The 17,190-nt window shown below is 36.4% G+C and overlaps 1 protein-coding gene across 1 annotated transcript; it reads right to left on the reverse strand.

The window, feature by feature from the left end:
- Positions 1 to 665: 665 nt before the first annotated feature.
- LOC128176292 (pecanex-like protein 4) lies at positions 666 to 17,047 on the reverse strand. The gene is made up of 10 exons (XM_052842529.1): positions 16,891 to 17,047; positions 15,971 to 16,729; positions 15,200 to 15,376; positions 14,562 to 15,088; positions 13,857 to 13,993; positions 6,173 to 6,647; positions 4,734 to 5,852; positions 4,527 to 4,647; positions 3,523 to 3,709; positions 666 to 3,022 (listed from the first exon to the last, which is right to left on the reverse strand). Exons 2-10 carry the CDS (start codon positions 16,663 to 16,665, stop codon positions 2,771 to 2,773), a joined length of 3,690 nt encoding a protein of 1,229 aa, XP_052698489.1. The 5' UTR covers positions 16,666 to 16,729; positions 16,891 to 17,047; the 3' UTR covers positions 666 to 2,770.
- Between the last annotated feature and the right edge of the window lie 143 nt (positions 17,048 to 17,190).

A 17,190-nucleotide genomic window follows, 5' to 3' on the forward strand; every position in this document is an offset into this window, starting at 1 on the left:
TACAATCTCTCTATACAACCTATATACCGGTATTCTGCACACTCATCCTAGGGTGTAACTGTGTAGTTAGAGATATCTTTATGTTGAATGGAATAGACTGCAAGATATTATGGAAGACATATATGTAATTAATTTAAGGATATTGAAGATATTGTATGTGACCTAATATATATAATGTAAAGAGTAAAAGACAACTTTATCTGCATGCATTTTCTTCACTACTGTAAATTCCTTATATTACACGAGTACTTAATTCTGCGATCCGGCTGTTTTCTCTCAAATCGCGATAATATAAAATCGCGAATGAGAAACTTTTATCCTTATTTCTTATAGTTCTCAACTTTTTGAAAATAATGGCGAGATTTTAAATTCTGCGAAAGGTGCTCCTCGCGATTGTACGTGGATATTCTCCCTCGCGTTTAATTAGGAATCTACAGTATAGTTAGCGAAAGTAATTTTTTTTGTAGTCAAGATGGCGGAGGGGAGTGTGGTAGATGATATGCCTCAAAGATGAAAAAATTGAATACCATAGTAATCTTTCTTATCAAGTTGCTTTTACACAAATTCTTTTAGCATTAACAAATACTTATTGATAATCATTGCACTAACACATACAATGCTGTAGATATAGAATATCAAACCCAAAACAAAACAAAAGTCGCAAGTTAAAAAACAGATATTTATTTTGACACAGCTAGAATAAGCACAGATCTTTATACATCATTTGTATATTGAGAATTGAAAACACAACAAATATCAGAGCTAATGTCACACAAAAGTGGGCAGGGCTTAGCTGCAGGCGGTAAAGTTGGATAGACACCGAAAAAGATTTGTGTAATCTCAGGAAAATCTCGTGCAATACCCTCACCAGTGACAAATAACTTAAAAATAAATTAACAAAAAATGGATTCAGATCATGCAGTAGCTTCAAAGGATTCAACAGAGGATCAAATATGAAATCTATGTCGTACATAAATTTTAAGAACCCTGATGCTTTTGTTCATTTTGCAGTAAAAATCAATCTGTAATAGGGTTTCTGTCAAAATCTTAATTGTGGATAAAATTACATGAAATAAGTATTTTTAAGGATCATAAAGCAAGAGAAAATCATACATATGTAAATTTCATTTTTTGTGTGTGTGTGTAAAACTACTTAAAACTAAAGATAAAATCTACATGGACGGAAACAAAAAATAAAATCATATTTATAAAATAAATGAAATTATAAATAAAATCAGGTATAAAACCGTCATTGGTGAATGATAAGTATCAACTAGATCTCTCCAGAACCTGATGCCCACTATAACTGGTCTAAACAGACAGGAGACGGAACTATGGTCTGTTTGAAGCACACAGTCAGTACAGAGCGTGCTTCCATTAAGTAAACCTGCTTTATTTCTGATCAGGGAAAATCGAAAAATTAAACAAATATTGAGTATACATAAACATTGATTGCTTTCTTTCCTAATATCTCTTTATATGAATTATTTCTTAACTAGCAAAGATGCAATAACATGCGCAGTATATGATTGACACAAAAATCAGATTCTGTGGACGTTTACCCTGACATAGAGTCAACAAATATTTCTCTATGCAAGATGATTGTTACATAATTTGTGACGCGTAATCTCAGAACAATACAAAAAATAGTCTACTTTGGTCACAGACTGAAAATACTTGGTATAAAAATAAGAACATGTACCTGTAGATATGTACAACACTAAATATATATCACATGAATTATCTCCATTTAATAATGCAACAAAAATAAAAAAAATAAAAATTATTTTGCACAGACAGTTTGAATTTATTTCCTGCTGTAACCAATCTCCATTTATTTAAAGAACTTAACGAATAAATGCCAGAACCAACATCATTGACCAGGATTGTATTTTCTTCCGCATGAGCTGGTACAATTCAGTAGTTCCCTAGTGACAAAAGTTAGCCTTTTTTTACTCTTTTTCTAAAAATATTGTAAATTCTACACACATGTATATCCAACAATGCAGAATGAACAAAATTAACATCAAGAAGTAAACCATTCTTAACCCGTAAAATACTTTGTTGTGTACTCAACACAAACAGAGACTGCATCAATTAATTCTTCAAAATAAAAATATTATCTCAATAAATATTACCAGCATTTCTACAGTTACTGATATTGCTTTGAGTACAGCATTTGTCACAAAACAGAAGGATTTAAAATCTCTCTTTCTACCTCTCAAAAAGAAATTTTCTCTAAAACTAAAAATAAAAACAAGGATTACACAGAGAGCACCCAAGATTAAGAATTGAACACCAAATATTAAGAACTGTAGATAATCACATATTGTTCTCGAACTGTAACACCACAATATCTGCTAGCACTTGAATCCCTGACATTCTCTGTATTGCAAAGAGAGGGACAATTCTTTCAGTTAAGAAAATCTCGTATAAGCTTCTGCAATGTGGTAACCATAGAAACAGAGAGCTAAGATGGGAGAGGGAAAATTACTGATAGTAACAGTCATAAGGATTGTTCATAAAGAGGGCCTGGATAGATTAAAATAGGGTGGGTCAATAATAATGGCACAAGGGGAATGATAAGGGGGTGGGTTTAATAATAGTGGGTCTGATACAAGAGCTTAGCAGATGAAAGGGGCAAGACGTGCACCATGTCCTAACACAGTTGCCATCTAAAAGCATCATTCAATTTATCAAAAATGCCATTTGGTGGGTAAGTTTATGTTACACACTAGGTGGGTACAGATAAAATAAGTTACACACAAGGTCAGACTGTGGGAATGCTGATTGGGTGAGAGGAGAAGATGGGGTAGCCCAGGGGTGGGTCCGCAGCCTGCACGGTGAGGTTGCGGAGGATGGTGGGGTGGGCTTGGATGCTGTATCTCTCCTCGTCGTCGTTGGTGAAGTAGAGCAGCTCCAGACTGAGGTTGGCCCACTGCCCCTTCACCGCCTCGCTGTTTAGTCGGCCGATATACACCATCTCCTCCTGCAGGGTCAGCAGTCGACTGCTGTACGTCCCCTACAAAACCCGATCAGGCAAGTGTCAGACCAAGTCAGAATTGAATGACTTAAATTGTATATATTCCCTATGACTTATTCTTTATGGAATTGTATATACTATACCTGAAACTACCAGTATATGTATTTAATTGTACTGCAATTTTTTTTCTAATATATATTGGTATTAATTGACATATGTAATGAACTAGTATTTCCTCGTATGATTCCTATTTCTATTTTTGAGCTTAGAATTACTTGTATATTACATAAGACCAATCAGGAGGCAAGGATTTTAAATATCTAGCATATTTTTCAAGACAGATTATTACAGTTTCAGATTATTTACAGGTACTATTAGAGGCTAATTTTCAAAACCAGCTTATTATTAACATTGGCTATTTTCCAAGATACACGTTTAAGGGTATTTAAATAATCAAATCTACTTGCAAGTGAAATGAACAATTAAATCCGTACATGTAGCTTCTTGGATAAGAGAATTTGGGACACTGTAAATATTACCTGTGCCTTGTTGTGACCCAGAGAGAAGAGACTGGGGACAGAGTTGAGGACAGAGGTTTTCCATTCCTCCTCCTTCTCCAGACCAATGTACCAGTCCCGGTCAAACTCCGTCAGGTACTCCTCAAACTCGGCGGGGGTGGTGGCTTCCCCCATCAGGACCTGGTCCAACATCATCTTAAACCCGTACCTACAACGACAACAACATACAGTTCTCTGCATCATCCCTTGTAATATGTTACAATGTAAGACAACAACATACAGTTCTCTGCATCATCCCTTGTAATATGTTACAATGTATGTTGGAATTCAACTGTGTAATCTGTGGATTGTATCACCATTACTTACTCCAAATCATTTAATACCCGGTATTTGTAAACATTTAGTACTTTTTGTGAAACATACATTTATATCTACTATGACTATAAAGTTACTGATGATACAGTCTTCAGAGTTTTTTCCTCATTAGTTACCAGTACCTAGAGACCTTTAGGACTAGTTTGGTTACAATGTTAGCTGTTGGCCTTCAAGACTAATTTGTCTATAGTTTTCCTATATGCCTTCAAGACTAATATGTCTATAACTTACCTATTGTTCTTTAGAACCATTTTGTCTATAACTTACATTAAATGCCTTATTGACTAGCCTGTAAAACCTCTCGCTAGGACTAGCTTGTCTCTATCTTACCTATAGGCTTCTAGGACTAGCTTGTACAATTCCTTGCCAGAACTAGCTTGTCTATATCTTACCTATTGGCTTCTAGGACTAGCTTGTACAATTCCTTGCCAGAACTAGCTTGTCTATATCTTACCCATAGGCTTCTATGACTAGCTTGTACACTCCTTGCCAGAACTAGCTTGTCTATATCTTACCTATAGGCTTCTAGGACTAGCTTGTACAACTCTTTGCCAGAACTAGCTTGTCTATATCTTACAATAATAATTTAGGATTAATATGTGTATAACTTCCCTGAAAAGTCTTTAGGGACTAATTTGTCTATAACTTACCTGTAGGCCTTCAGGACTAGTTTGTACAACTCCTTGTCTTCCGACAACCAATCCAACATGGCATTCCAAGGGAGATCACCATTGTAAAATTTGTACAAAGTATTGGCACCTCCCACTGAAGCTGTAAAAAGAAGAGTTTCAGACGATTTTCACTCATAAAACGAAGCAATTAATAACATTTTTGTTTTTAAAGCACAATTCACTTACAATTTGTATCAAATATGGAGTAGCAGGCCATGACAAGCTGAGAGTAGCAGTTTGTCAAAACGTCATCATTGGCAACCTCCTCCTTCACTTGATTAATGGGACCCTTCACTCCTGACCAGTCTAATGTCCCTAGGACATGCTTGAACCACTCCCTGGGGAATTTCCCCATGTATCTTGAGACCTGAGAAGGTTCAAGGGGCAGTTCCCGCCATTTCTGGGGCAGACTTATATGCACAGAATGTGAACACTTAAAGTCAGGGGAACCTGCTAGATTAGTCATTGGCTTAAATATTCCATTGCTTGTCTTTTTGCTGTCAAATTTTGAGACAGCACCAACATTTGGTGTCTTTTTCTTTACATCCAAGGCTGGAAGCCCTAATTCAAAATCATTCATGAGGTCTTCAATCTCATCATCAAACTTGCTGACTGTTTTAGCAGGTGCTCCAAAGGTTGGAGTCTTTGCCTTCTTTGGTTCCTGTTTTGTGGCGTTAGTTTTCTTTCTGTCTGTAAACTCATCCTCAGAGAAAATACTGTCTGTAAAGCTTCCAAGGGAACCCCAAGAAGAGTTCATTTTATTTTGCTTTGAAGATGATGGTCTTCCTGCATAGGTCTCCATGGCTATCACAGCTCTATCATTATGATGAAGAGAAGCTTTTGAGATTCTCCCTGATAAATTGTTATTATTTTCACTTCCTGCTCCCTTGCTTGCATTTTCCAGATTTTTCTTCTTCTCTTTAATTTTGAGCTGATTCACATGATGCAGCAGGACCCACACCAGACTTTTTATGAATGACGACATCACAATATCGAAGCTTCCTGGCTGGTCTATAATTCCAGTTAAGACATTACGTGCATCTGAGTAAGTTTTGACTGGTTCTATGTCCACCAGTGCCAGCGTGTGCAATGGATACTGGTTGAGGGAACAGCCAAGCTTCTCAGGGAATGCCTCCTCGAAGATGTCGTCCAGGCGAGCTGCCTCAGCTGTGTGACACGAGGTCTCCTGGAGTTCCAGCCCCTTTATACTGACCGTGCAGTAGCCCGCTCCCCGCTCCAAAACCATGATCCACACCAGGCGATCCTGGAACCGTAGCAGGTAATGGTTACCCACAAATGCTTCACCTGAAATCACGAATTAAAACTATTCTAAAAAAGGACCTTTGCCAAATGCAATATTTACAGTACACTGCAAGACAAACGTTTTGATCTTTTGCAACTACTGTGTATTTTCTTACTCAAAGAATTTTAAGAAACTTATTTTGTTTATACCATTTTTACGGTATCAACAATAATAAATCACTGTATGAATAAGACGATTATATCATAAACCAAACTCTCTCTAGAAAACATACCGGTGTGTCAAAAGTGTTACAATTATGGAAAAATACAGAAAACTTAGCTTCCAGAAAAGGCATCAACAATAGAGCAAGAAAAGTGCCTACCTAATCTTCCATCAGCGAAGGCCGATCCGAGGGTTCCACTTAGGACGGGGGCCAGCTGTTTGTAGAACATGGTGTCCGGGTTAACATTGGCAGAGGCGCCAACATTCTCAGGCCAGAACTTGTTGGGGCGGGGAAACCCCATGACAAAAAGAGGAAGTGTAAACAACGGGAGAAGTGGTGCAGATAAAACTGAGGCCAGCGAAACCATGAGGAGGACCAGGGGGAACAGAAATACGGACACTCCAATCAATGCCGCTGTGGATCCACGCCGCTGTTTCTTGTCTGTCCAGGAAGTGATCAACACAGTCACACAGAAGTAGAGCTTGTTAAGGAACTGAATGGTGCGGTCCAGACACAGGCCAATCACAAGGGACAGGATGGGGAAGAGGATGAGGTCAGAGGTCGACGTCGTGGTAACCAAGATGATATGCGTGATGGAGAGCTCCAACAGACTTGTCACTGTATTCTGCCAAATCTACAACAGTTTTAAATACGAGCTTAAGTTTCATGTATCACTGATTGTTTGAAACTCATGTACCCCTATGCATTGTACTGGTACTTGTCCAAAATAAAATTTTCATAAAATAGTTCTTTATTCTTGTATAATTTCATTAAACCAAAACAGTGGAGCCTCATTTATCCAGATGATTTGGTTCCTATCAAATTTGTCTCAGTGTCTTAATTGTCTGGAAATCTTTTTCTTTTAAGATTACCTATGTTACAAAGGTCATGGTTTTGGGTACAGTTAACAACGAAGCACACTGTTGTTCTCTCTCTTTAAATAAGGAAAACAAGATTGGTTTTGCCGTTGTGACTTTATATATAATACAATGTATTGATATTTATCTACAATAACTTTCATTGGTAAAATCACAGCTTGGTGATAGACATTATATTGTATATCTTGTACAGCTTTAATTTCACTCTTGAAAGTGATTTCCTACTAAAAGTATCATTTTAATTTGTACTCTCATACACATTTTATCTGAACAAATTTTCATCATTTCATGCAAGAATAGGTTCAGTGTAAAGTGGATTCAAATTATTGAATATGGTTTTAAATTCTCATCAAATTTTCAGAGTCAAACTGATGAATTATTGATTTGTAGATACTGTGCATATAGACCAAATGTTATGATACTTATTAATAACATTCAAAAGTATTGAACAGCAGGCAATATATGTCTATATATGTAAATATATTAGTTCTCTCCCAGGAAAACTGCAAACAGTCAGCAACTACTTAAAAACTCTTGTTTAGGTTAATAAATATAAAGAAAATTGCTTTTTATGGCAGAAAAAGATTGTTTGGTGTTTCAACATTGAATTCCTCATAAACAAGACAAAACATCGGATCAAAATCTTTGGATGAAGCATCTGATTACATGTACCTGGCATCTGGATACCTGGCATCTGGATATCTGGCATCTGGATATCTGAGGTTCAACAGAGCTGTATCAGTCCTGAACCGGCACGTCTTTTAACCCCAAGGAACCCCAAGGAACCCCAAGGAAACCCCAAGGAACCCCAAGGAAACCCCAAGGAACCCCAAGGATACCCCAATAACAGAAATGAATAACTATTGATACCCAAGGGGGTCTCATTAGAGTGCAAGGGTCACCCCTTACCCTTTGTACCCCAATTATACCCCAAGGAACCCCAAAGATAACCTAATAATACAGATTTATAACTCCTGATACACCATAGGAATCCCAAGGAACCTCAAGGATACCCTAATGATACAAATTTTAAACTCGTGGTACCCCTGGGGACTCACTGGTATTCCAGACACACCTCTAAGAACCACAGGGAACCCCTGGGATATCCCAAGGAACTCCAAGAATACCCTAATAATACAGAATCATAACTCTTGATACTCCATAGAACCCCAAGGATACCCTAATAATACAAATTTAAAACTCTTATTAACCCTGAGGACTCATTGGTATTCCAGATACACCTCTAGGAATCCCAGGGAACCCCATGGATATCCCAAGGAACTACCCTAATAATACAGAATCATAACTCTTAATACTCCATAGAACCCCAAGGATACCCTAATACATTGTAATACAAATGTAAAACTTTTGATAACCCTGGGGACTCATTGGTATTCCAGATACACCTCTAGGAATCCCAGGGAACCCCAGGGATATCCCAAGGAACTCCAAGAATACCCTAATAATACAGAATCATAAATCTTGATACTCCATAGAACCCCAAGGATACCGTAATACGCTGCAATACAAATCTAAAACTCTGGATAACCCTGGGGACTCATTGGTATTCCAGATACACCTCTAAGAATCCCAGGGAACCCCAGGGATATCCCAAGGAACTCCAAGAATACCCTAAAAATACAGATTCATAACTCTTGATACACCACAGAACCCCAAGGATACCTCAAGGAACTTAAAGGATAACTTAATAATACAAATTTAAATTCTTGATACCCGTAGGGACTCATTGGTATCTCAGACAAAACCCACGGATACCCCAAGGAACTTTAGGGATATTCTTATACATGTATTGGTTATATAAATTTTATAACTCTTGATATCCTTTGGAACTCCAAGGATACACTATATCTCTTGATACTTTTCAGGGTTCGACATTAACCTTAGTCCGTTAGTCACAGACTAATTGATTTTGAGTCGGACTAACAAAATTTCTATCTAATCAGTCCGGTTGGACTAATAAAAAAATCTGCTTAAAAATTGCGTAAATTATCGATGTTGCAAATCCACTGCAATTGTCGACAACTTCCTGGAAAACGCTGACTTTATTTTTACAGTAAATTGATACATGATACATTTTGGTGATTATAGAGTTACCGAGTGAAAACAACAGAGGTTTGCAGGATGTTATGGGTGATTTGATAATTTTTTTGCCCTAAGGGGATGTCTGAGAAAATAGGTAACGAGCACACATGTTCACAACAACCCTGGCTTCGATAGAGACGCTTAGGTGTTAAAAAAAAATAAACTGAAAGGTGAAAGGAAATTTCTTGTTGTTTAATTTAAATGAATTGTGTTTAAATCATTTGTCTTAAATTGCTTATTATTTATACCTGATTTTTAAAGAACTTAAATAACAAAAAGAACATGGTAACTCAACGCCCTGATCTATTGCACAGATCTATTTTTAAAAACTGTAATGGCGGCTTCTACCATGTACACGGAGATAGTGAATACGCAGCTTCTTGCTATGTACTGAATAGTACAATACAACTAAGCCAGTGATTAACATGTAAGAAAAAAAACATCAAAAAATTCCTTGTGATGTATGATACCCACCCCTTCTTACAAATTCTAATAAAAAACAGTGTTTTATATTAGACAAAATACGGTAATGCATTTCATTTATTTTTGACGGACTAATAAAATTGCCTGCGGACTAGTTAAAGTTAACAGACACTAGTCCGGCAGGACTAATGCATAAAAAAGTTAGTGTCGACCCCTGCTTTTTGGGTCTCTTTGATATCCTAGACAAATCACAAGGTATCCCAGGAAACCCCATGGGTACCCCAAGAAACCTAAAGGATACCCTAATAGTACTCTAATAGTAATAATACAGATACCCCATTGTTATCCCTGACACACCCTATGGATACCTCAAGGAACTCCAAGGATACCCAGTAATATAGCTTTTGATACCCAAATGAACCCCAAGGATACCCTAATAACACAATTTTATATATCTGGATACACCCTCGGGGCTTTTTGATATCCCAGACACCATTAGGTATCCCACGGAACCCCATGGATACCCCAAGGAACTTAAAGGATACCCTTATAATACAGATTCATAAAACTTGATACCCCATAGAACCCAATGGAACCCCAAGGATATAGCCTAATAATTCAAATTAAAAATTCTTGATACCACTTGGGACTCATTGGTATCCCAGACACGCCTCTAAAAACCTCTATAAACCCTAGGGAACCCCACAGAAATCCCAAGGAACTCCAAAAGATATCCTAATCATACAGATTTATAACTCTTGATACACCATACAACCCCAAGGATACCCTAATATGTAATACTTTAAAACACATTTGGTCTAGCCGAAAAATTTTTGTCTATAAATTTGTTTCGGACTTGTGATATTGCATCACATTCTAAAATATAATGAAATTCATCGGCTATACGTTTTTTGTAACAGAGAGGACAAAATCTTTCATTTAATGGGATACCTTCCCATCTTCCCACTTCAACTGGTAGATGGTGATTTGAAGTACGAAAGAACTATATATATGATATGAGTTAAATTTGGCCCCCATTATTTGCAATTTTTTAAAGTGCTTCAGGTACAATAATATGTTATGTTATATTTTAGAAGAGTTGATGTAAAATTTATTTTTCACCTATTTATTTGATTTTTTTTGCACTCACTGGCAGAAAATGATGTCAGAAGTGACGCTATTTCTATATTTCAATCAAAATCAGTCCAAAATTTACATTTTTCTTATCTTTTTATGAATGGGAAATATAGAGGGCATGCTTGAACAGGGAAAATTTTTTTGTCACTTATTAGCCTTGGCTAGATACATCTCTGATTAAAATATTTTGTTTGTTCAAGCATGCTTTCTATTTTTTCTGAAAGAAAAACTGCTTGAAAACAAGCTGTTTTATGCTAAAAATGCAAAAATGGCAGGAAAAGGTTGTCTTTACGATGTCATATTTCTAAATTCTGGGACATGATAGAACAAACCCTTTTTAATTATGAAAATTTACTTCTATTACAAGTATCTAATTAATTTTTTAAACTTTATATTAAACATAATCTCAAAAAACTGCCTGTGATTTTCTTTTATTAAAAATTTGCTTAAGGTCAATAATTGAACAGACTATAATTTACCTGTAATTAATTTCCTTTGTTCTTTGAAACCCTTACCTGAGCACCATTCCCACTTAGCTAAAATCAGTCACCCATAAAAATTTCAGAATTATAGCAAAGTGGGAAGACACCCAAAATTCACAAGGGTTGTCTACCAATAAACAAGGAGATGTAGGTGTAGGTAAATATATTGCAACAGTGATGGTGAAGCCATTGTGTTTACATGTAAAGGGTTATGTTGGCCCTTTAATCCCTGTCCAAGAGCTACCACCAATATACAACGGGTGTCTACCTGCAATTAACAGGTATTTTGGTGCCTCTCAGGTGAACATTCTGCGCGCTAATGGGTCAATCCATTGTGTTGTACCCACAAAGGGGAGATAGCCCCACTCCACACTTCCATGATCACTTCTTGTCTTTTCTCAAAAGTACTCCAATAAGGGTAACACCCCCTATGTCAATAATAAAACAAGTTTGGGTCTTTGTAACTGAACAATATCTTTCCCCACTTCATTTGAAAATTTCACCGAAGAAACATTGTCATATTAAGTGTTCATATGAATGGTTCACCGGAAAAATTGCAGACTTCCTTGTGGTGACATGAAATTTAGTGCCCTATTTTCATGAATTTGATATAATTTGTTACTGATTCAATATTGGCTGATCATCAGTTGGTAAGAAACAACAAATTCTGCCGATTAACGGTACTCGATTATGATTTTCAACCGATTTGACAACATTAATTGTTAAATTCATCCAAAGTGAACAGATATTTTAAGTCAGGAGAAACATTATTTTTATCATACCAGTATGTATTGGGGTATCACAAGTGTTCCTTGGGTTGCCCAGATGTTTTTATGATATTCCATTGAGTAATTGGGTATTAATTAGTAATATGTTTTACAGTACAACCATTGGGGTGGTTATTAAATTTTATCAATTGGGTACCTTGCAATTGGGGTTCCTACAGGTATCCTTGGGGTACCAATAGTTGACCTTTGGACTCCAATGAGTATCCTGGGGTATCAATAGTTATCAATTTTTATAATTGGGGTATCCTTGGGGTATCAGGAGTGACCCGTTGATTTTTAATGAGACCGGCCTTGGTCATCAAATTTACTTTCCAACATTGAGGTATCTATGGGGTTCTCAAGGGTATCCTTTGGGTTTTCATTGGTATACTTGGGATTCATTTGGGTTCTTTGGGGTACTTATCACTTTAAATACATATGTATAACAGTAATATATTTACAAATTAATGTATCTGATGATATTTTTTTTTATTTAATTGTTTTAATGAAAAACCAACAAAATGACAATAATCCCACCCTTTGCAGTAAATGGAAATACCGGTAGCCAAGCAATGCTCTTCTGTTGATAAAACTTTGAATATCTTTCTAATAAGAGTCTTAACAGATGCAGTTAGTTGTTTCAAATTTTCCTCACTTTCTGCTATGGTTCAATGGAACTCCATATCAGAAAATTGATCCCATAGGACTTTATATATGATTTTCTTTGACAGGCTTGTTAAATTTAATAAACTCCCAAAACATTACCATAATTACCATACTATGTAAAAATATGTAAGAAAGAAAATTATTATTACAAACAATTTTAAAATTGCAGAAACACTACAATCATATCACGACAGTAATTCTAAATCTAATTTAAATTAAATTCCCTATAGGGTCACTTCATCAACTTGCATGACTAATAAATTTAAACAACTTCTAAAAATAGTTCACTTCTTTATTCTAATAATGATATTATTTATTTCCTTTTAAATTAGCCCCAAAGCCACTGCCCATTTTACAGATTATCAATTTTCCATACACACATGCTCCATCTAAACCATGGCTCAGATAATGGCCCCCTTGGGACAAATGAATTCAGCCAGCTCCTAAGAATTTATCATTGACAAACAAAAAATCTGCATTGTCAGTTGATAGAATACTTATAAAAGATAAATTTAGTAAACGCATAAAGACAAAAAACCTCCATTTGAATGTATTTATATAAATATATTTTAGGGTGTTTTAATGCTATAAATTAATTAATAAAATCTGTAAGGATTACCTCCCTTACTTTTCAACATCAGTGAACAAAAAATAGAATGAGGAAAATGAAAACTGTCATAAAATCATTAAATCTTGTCTGATCCTAAAAAAAATTACAGGTGCACATCTTCAGATGGTGATCAACATATGTACAAATTTTCAGACTGTTCCATGCAGTAGTAAAAAATTCTATAGGGGAGACAAAGTTGCATCTACAGAGAGACGGATAGACGGACGGATAGGGTGAAACCAATATACCCCCCTAAACTTCATTTGTGGGGGTATAGGGGTATAATGAGACTCCTGGGGTATCACTAGTTATTGATTTCTATTATTGGGGTTACTTGGGGTTCTAACGAGTATACTTGGGGTTCCTTGGGGTATCCTTGGGGTACTACGAGGTGACCCTTGGATTCAAATGAGACCCCTTGGGTATAAATAGTTATTAATTTCTATCACTGGGGTACCTTGGGGTGAGCCTTTGATTTGAATGAGACCCCTGGGGTATCACTGGTTAATAACTTTATCATTTGGGTTCCATGGGGTTCTTACGGGTTTCCTTGGGGTTCCTTGGGGTACCCTTGGGGTACTAAGAGGTGACCCTTGAAGTCCAATAAGACCCCTTGGGTATTAAAATTTATTAATTTTTGTCATTGGGGTTCCTTGGGGTATCCTTGAGGTTCCTTGGGGTTCCTTGGGGTTTCCTTGGGGTTCCTTGGGGTTCCTTGGGGTTAAAAGACGCACCCGTCATGAACCTTTATCAAATATAACAGTAAAGAAAACTTACTGCCCTGAATACTCGCACCACACCAAACAGGTACCACACAGAGGTGGCGGTGCTGAGGGCGGTGGTGACAGATACAGAGGCAGGGTCACTGGTGGTCACCAGCAGAGAGGCGTACCCCAGCATGGCCAGTGGAGCCACTGTAAAGAGAACAGAAACATGACTAATTCACACAAAATACACTAAAATACCGTATATCCAGTAATTAATGCGATGATCTAATTTTCGCTTTTTTAGCATTCCCTTTCAAATTGCAAAATATTAAATATGCAGAAATTATATCCTGTATTATTTTCTATAAGACACTTTTAAAATAGCGAAAAATGATTGACGCAAATCAAAAAATGCTAAATATTTTCCCCATTATCCCCAATTTTGTGACATGCAAAAAAACGGATATATGGTACTAACAGGGGTGCGTACTAACAGTAAAACTGGGACAATCATTAAATAGACTTACAAGTGTTCAATTGCTATATTTGAAAGTACAGGTAATTGTTTTTATACTTATGGGACAAATTTTAGTTAAAATAATGTGTTTTTACTTTTTGTATAACAACTCATTACATGTATTTTGCAAAAAAAATGATTTCAATAATTTGATAGTCTAATGAAATACACAATAAAATTTCTCAGATTTGATGTTGAATACGGTAATTGATATACATGTATTACAACACCACATCTAAACAAGAGACTGAACCTTACCCCAGTTAACAATGATCCTCCGGACCACTCCCAGGGGTTTCAGCATCTTCCTTCTGTCCAGGAAAATTTTACCTAGGTGACTGGATTTGGGAAACAGCCAGTTCCTCAACAATCCAAAAAATATGTACACATTCTGAAGATCTCTCAAAATTTTCTCCACAACACAGAATCCGATAATCACATAACCAAGAATTCTCCAGACATCCCCACTGATTGTATGTGAGTTCACGTTTAGTAAACCTGCTGTAACCCCCACAACGGCCAGCATTATAAAATGGTACAAAAACTCCAACACACCCCATCTCCATAGAAACCCTTTGATCCTCATGTCCATAGCAATGACTCCCTGGTCATCAGACACCTTGTTTCTGCTTCTACAGGTGTGGATAATTTGGTTGACCAGCCCTCCAAGGTCAATGCTGAGAAGATAACCAAACAGAGCTGACACAAGGACGGTGGCCAGACAGGAGGGCATGAAATAGGCAGCAAAGTACACACCCACAGAAAGTAGTAATAGGACCCCAAGTCTGTAATAATCAACAGTAAATATATCAATCAACTGCAACAAAAATCCCCTCAGGTGTTCACAGGAAGCAATGATGGTTATGAAATGTACTGGTACCTGAGACCTAATTTACCTGAGATCAGAGGCCATCGGAGATCCTCCCAACAGGTGGATGTGTACCTGCTCCCCCAGCCACAAGAAGAAACAGTCAACTGGAGGGAGGAAGCCACCAGTCCATAACACAGGCAGAACCACAAACAGAATGTGAAGGGCCTGGTTTGTGGTGGAGAAAGTAGCCTGGCTGTGGTATCTGCAACAGAAACAACATCAAACTCAGCCACAAAGTGCAAACAAGTTCTGAGAGCATTCTGTTTATCTATTAATCATAATAAGTGAGTTCAATTAGTTATTTTGATAAAAATAAGAATATATACCTGTATTAAATTCACAATATTTTTATATTCAAAAGTTTATTCTATAGGTTTTTTCCTCCAAAATAAATGTTCATAACAAAATAATTATATCTAAGGCCACATCAATATAATTTCTTGTTTGTCGGACATTCAGTGAAAAAGGTTTTGAGCTGGTGAGCGAATAAATATTAATATTACATGTATTCCTTTTTGTAGCAAAAATTTTTAGGAGGTACATAAATAAATTTGAGTGGACAGTTATTTTTTCTACTTGTTTCTGATTTATGAATTCAAACTATTAAAAATGCAAGAATAAAGCAGAAATAGAACAGAAAACAGCACAGAATTTCCTGGATGCGGGAAATCAATAATGTTATTTATATAGTTTTAACTAAATATGAGCGTGTGGGGTCCAATGATTATATTGGTGTGGCCTAATGAGGAAATACTAAATATCAAAAATCTGTTTTATTAAATAACCTTTAACCTACCTGTATAAAAGATCAAACATACAGAAGACTAGAACATAAAATGGCCTGGTCAAGGGAGATAACTCCCATCTGTCCATTGTCCTGTAGGTGGCAGGCTCTGGAGGGGCTGCCACTGTGAGAGGATACTGAGCCACCAGTACAGTGAACCAGCCAAAAATAAAAATAACCACAGTGGCTCCCGTACTGTTACTATACAGTGCATTCAGTGTGGTGGGCAAGAGATACCAAAGGGAAAGTCCACACATACACCCAGATAAAACAGCATGAATGATGATATTGGCAATAAACTTTTTCCTGGGTATAACAAATTCATACGTTTCCACTCCGCAGCATGACACAAAATCAATCTCATCTTCCTCGGCGAAGAGGTTCTTTTTGGTGGGGTATGTCAGATCTGATGTACATTTTTCCTGTACAATGGTAGATATGATGTTGGCAGCCAAGACAAAGGCAAGGACCAGAGACCCATAAAGAATCACACCTACGACATCACTGATGGTATCCAATTCTACGAGTAATGTCACAAGTCCTCCAAGAATAAAAGGAATGATAAACAGGATAAGCTGGTTAATATAAACATATACAGGTGCATCATAGCCAAGGCGAAGTTTGGGTCCCCCTAGGATGGTCTGGGGAAACCTCTTGGCAAAGAATTCCTGCTTATAATCATTCAGTAGAGGAATCCCTGTCCCCATACTGCTGTTTTCTTAGGTCAGGTCACGCTGGATTCTATGAGTGTTGTCAACTCCATTGTTACATCTGAAAAAAAATTGAAAATCAAATTACAGAAGGCAGATCCGTTAACATAATATATTTTTTAATAGATAGATCAAAAAACATTTGTTTTCATTGGAAACGAACACTTTAAAGAATGTTATCGACTTGCAGATCTTTATAGAAATATATTAAGGGGCAATTACCTTTAAAAACAAGGAAATTTACAAGATGTTCTTAAATTTAACATCCTGTCACTGTTAACAATAATATCATATCACATATTCGCTCTTTGAATGAAAATGTTGATAATTTCAACATTCCGATAAAATGAAAACTAAAAGAGGAAATCGAAAGGTCTGGTATTTATGTTTCCGGTATATGTGAACCATAAATATTATGTTTTTGTTATTGGTATTTTATTAAAAAAAAATATGATTCTCAAGACTAAAATACACTTATAATTAACCTTGCTCAAAATATTACATTTGAGATCATCTTAGAAA

This window comes from Crassostrea angulata, chromosome 3 (genome assembly GCF_025612915.1).
Source record: "Crassostrea angulata isolate pt1a10 chromosome 3, ASM2561291v2, whole genome shotgun sequence".
In the NCBI taxonomy this organism is placed as follows: Eukaryota; Metazoa; Mollusca; class Bivalvia; order Ostreida; family Ostreidae; genus Magallana; species Magallana angulata.

What these genes read in the sequence shown, in the direction of transcription:
- LOC128176292 (XM_052842529.1), bottom strand. Translation starts at nt 16,665, where the DNA reads ATGGGGACAGGGATTCCTCTACTGAATGATTATAAGCAGGAATTCTTT. An exon ending in CCGATGGCCTCTGATCTCAG is followed by an intron (nt 15,089 to 15,199) that starts GTAAATTAGGTC and finishes TGATTATTACAG; the next exon opens with ACTTGGGGTCCTATTACTAC. An exon ending in CTAGTCCTGAAGGCCTACAG is followed by an intron (nt 3,710 to 4,526) that starts GTAAGTTATAGA and finishes TTGTCGTTGTAG; the next exon opens with GTACGGGTTTAAGATGATGT.